Source organism: Calidris pugnax, unplaced genomic scaffold, assembly GCF_001431845.1.
Source record: "Calidris pugnax isolate Ruff unplaced genomic scaffold, ASM143184v1 scaffold348, whole genome shotgun sequence".
Lineage (NCBI taxonomy): Eukaryota > Metazoa > Chordata > Aves > Charadriiformes > Scolopacidae > Calidris > Calidris pugnax.
Window position 1 is genome coordinate 47,989 of NW_015091086.1, and position 3,598 is coordinate 51,586.

The 3,598-nt window shown below is 50.2% G+C and overlaps 1 protein-coding gene across 1 annotated transcript in view; it reads left to right on the plus strand.

Moving 5' to 3' along the window:
* NUMA1 (nuclear mitotic apparatus protein 1) overlaps window positions 1-3,598 on the plus strand; it is a gene marked incomplete at its 3' end in the record, with an annotated part of 78,203 nt that overhangs the window by 4,373 nt on the left and 70,232 nt on the right. The window contains exons 2-3 of the mRNA XM_014957733.1: window positions 2,170-2,242; window positions 2,542-2,630. Coding sequence (XP_014813219.1) covers window positions 2,201-2,242; window positions 2,542-2,630 — 131 coding nt within the window. The remainder of the gene's footprint in view (window positions 1-2,169; window positions 2,243-2,541; window positions 2,631-3,598) is intronic.

Consider the following 3,598-nt stretch of genomic DNA (forward strand, 5'->3'; position numbering starts at 1 on the left):
TTTTTGGGGAGAATTCCGGGCTTCGGGTGGCTTTTGGGGGAGAAGTCTGGGCTTCGGGTGGCTTTTGGGGGGACAGGTCGATTTTTGGGGGAGAATTCCGGGCTTCAGGTGGATTTTGGGGGGAGAAGTCCGGGCTTCGGGTGGATTTTTGGGGGAGAATTCCAGGCTTCCTGTGTGTGGTGATGCCCGGGGGGGCTCCCCACCATCCTAAGGGGGGGTTCTCCTCAACACAAGGGGGATGGGGAGCTGGCAGCACCCCCAAAGGCTTGGCCACCCCCTCGCTGGGTTTTTGGGGTCCCGGTGACGTTTGCTGGCTCCTTCCAACCCCCCCTCTTTAAATTTTCTCCCACCTTTTTCATCCCTCCTTTTTCTCTATTTAAATTTCCTTCCACTATTGGAAGATCCCTCCTTTATCTTTCTCTATTTAAATTTCCTTCCACCTTGAGAAGATCCCTCCTTTTTCTTTCTCCGTTTAAATTTCTTTCCACCTTGAGAAGATCCCTCCTTTTTCTCTATTTAAATTTCCTTCCACCTTGAGAAGATCCCTCCTTTTTCTTTCTCCTCTATTTAAATTTCCTTCCACCATCAGGAGATCCCTCCTTTTTCTTTCTCTTTTTAAATTTCTTTCCACCATGAGGAGTTCCCTCTTTTCTCTTTTTAAATTTCCTTCCACCTTGAGAAGATCCCTCCTTTTTCTTTCTCCATTTAAATTTCCTTCCACTGTGAGAAGATCCCTCCTTTTTCTCTCTCTTTTTAAATTTCCTTCCACGTTGAGAAGATCCCTCCTTTTTCTTTCTCTATTTAAATTTCCTTCCACCATTGGGAGATCCCTCCTTTTTCTCTTTTTCAATTTCCTTCCACCTTGAGAAGATCCCTCCTTTTTCTTTCTCTATTTAAATTTCCTTCCACCATCAGGAGATCTCTCCTTTTTCTTTATTTAAATTTCCTTCTACCTTGAGAAGATCCCTCCTTTCTCTATTTAAATTTCCTTTTTTTTATTTAAATTTCCTTCCACCTTGAGAAGATCCCTCCTTTTTCTTTATTTAAATTTCCTTCCACCATCAGGAGATCCCTCCTTTTTCTGTATTTAAATTTCCTTCCACCTTAAGAAGATCCCTCCTCTTTCTTTATTTAAATTTCCTTCCACCTTGAAAAAATCCCTCTTTCTTTCTCTATTTAAATTTCCTTCCACCGTGAGGAGATCCCTCCTTTTTCTTTATTTAAATTTCCTTCCACCTTGAAAAAATCCCTCTTTCTTTCTCTATTTAAATTTCCTTCCACCATCGGGAAATCCTTCCTTTTTCTTTCTCTATTTAAATTTCCTTCCACTGTGAGGAAATCCCTCCTTTTTCTCTTCTTAAATTTCCTTCCACTATTGGAAGATCCCTCCTTTTTCTTTCTCTTTTTAAATTTCCTTCCACCTTGACAAGATCCCTCCTTTTTCTTTATTTATTTAAATTTCCTTCCACCTTGAGAAGATCCCTCCTTTTTCTTTCTCTTTTTAAATTTCCTTCCACCATCGGGAGATCCCTCCTTTTTCTCTATTTAAATCTCCTCCCCTGGTGAGTTCATCCCTCTCCTTGCCAAGCTCCTCTCCCCAGCTCCCCCCACGCTCCCGGGACTGGTCCCAGTCCTCCTGCCCAGTTTGGGGGATTATTTACCACCGCTCCCCAGTGTCCCCCCCCCAACTTTGGGGGATCCCCTCCTGCTCTTGCCCATCCCTCAGGACCACCCTGGCCAAACCCTTTGAACCCTTCTCTCTCTCTGAAGTTGCTGCTGGTGTTTTGCTGGGGGAAATGGTGAATTTTTGGGGTGTTGGTGGTCCCAGCAGGGATGGGACTGGTGTTGGGGGGGGGGACAATGCCATCTGGGGGGGGGGCAGGATCTTTTGGGGTGAGGGCAACTGCTGATGCCAGTTGGCCAAAGCCACAACCTGGGTTGGTTTGTGCCACCACCGACGTGTGACCTGAAAGACTGGTTCAACAGGACACCAGGACACTGCTCTCCTCACTGGGGGGGCTAAAAATGGTGTCTGGGGGGGGGACACACACACACACAACTTGCCTGGGCAGGGGGGCTGAGTGACCTCTGTCTTAATGTCATTATTATGTTTGGCCTTAATTGCTTTTATTTTTTGACCCCCCCCTAATTATTTTTTGGCATTTCTAGGCCCGGGCAGTGACCTGGCAGCTTCACCAAGATGCCTCTTCACGGCGCGAGAGCCGCTGCTCTCCTGGCTTGGGTAAAAACCTCCTCTTTCTGCCCCATTTTTGCTCCTTGGGGACACGATGGGGGGGTCAGTTTGAAAATGGGGGGGGGAAATTATGGGCTGGGGCATATCCTGGAGCAGGTGATCCCAGGTTTCCTGGGCAGGAGAAGCCTGGTTCAGCATCCACGTGGAATAACCAGAAACTGTGGAATAGCTCGGGCCGGTGGGTGCTGGGTCTGGTTGTCCCCTCTGAGGAGGGGGAGGTGACAGGGAGAGGGGGGGTGTTTTTGGATTCTCTGCCTTTCTCACCCCCTTTCCCCCCCCGTTTTTAGGTGAACAGCACCAAAGTTTGTAGCGATGCCCTCACTGATCTGTCCCAGCTCCAGGACTGCAAGGTCTTCGTCAGGATCATCAATAAAATGTGAGTAGGGGGAGGGACCTTGAGGAATTCCTGAAGCTCTAACGCCTCAGGGAAGCTCCTGCCCTCCTGCTGTGCCTCTTTTTTGGGTGTAAAAACCACCCTTTGTGGGACGATGAGCCTTTTGGGCTGCCCTGCTTGGAAGCCTCCCTGCTCAGATGCTGGATTTGGGCTCTCCTGGCACCTCAACCTCGAGGAAAAACCTAATTTTGAGGTAGCAGGGAGAAGGTCTGCTCCCCTGTGTGACCCACAGAGCCCTGGGCAGAGCTTTTGGACCCCACAGAGCCCCCCGGGTGGGATTTGGGCTGGAGTTTCTCTTATTTGGGGGCTTATTATCACATCTGGCATCAAGATCTGGGCTTGCTCCTGACTCCAGCGGCGTGGGGGGCTCCTGGAGGTGCTTTATTTCCCTAAAAACTGCTCAGGTGAGAAAAACAGCAAGTTCTCCTGAGCCTTGGAGTCCTGAGAACACCTCGAGGTCTGTAAAACAGCTTAAAAAATGACATTTCTTACCCCGTGAAGCCCCCCCCATCCCCTGGGGAGCGCGATTTGGGGCAGGACAGAGCCTTTTTGCTCCATCCAGGACCCGAGGTGACCAGAGACAAGGCTGGGGAGGAGGGAGGAAGGTCTCCATCAGGAGCCAGAGTAATTAAAACCTGCTGCTAATGAGCACTGGGGCTAAAACCCAGCACCCCTCCCCAGTCGTTAACGAGGCACCCGAGCGCGGCGTCGCTTTCAAACCCTCCCAGCTGCTCTAATTAACCTCCTAACGAGGGGCCTGCTGGGAGCAAGGGCTCTGCCTGCCCGTGGGTGGGTGGGGGGGGAGGGAAGGAGCCCCCCCCTCGCACAGGGGGGGATATATTTAGTCAAAACCTCTTAATCTCCTGGGTCCGTGCTCTGGCTCAAGATCAGCCGGGATCACCGGGCGCTCGCTCAACGGGTCTGGCCCTGGGGTGATAAGGGGGGGGGGG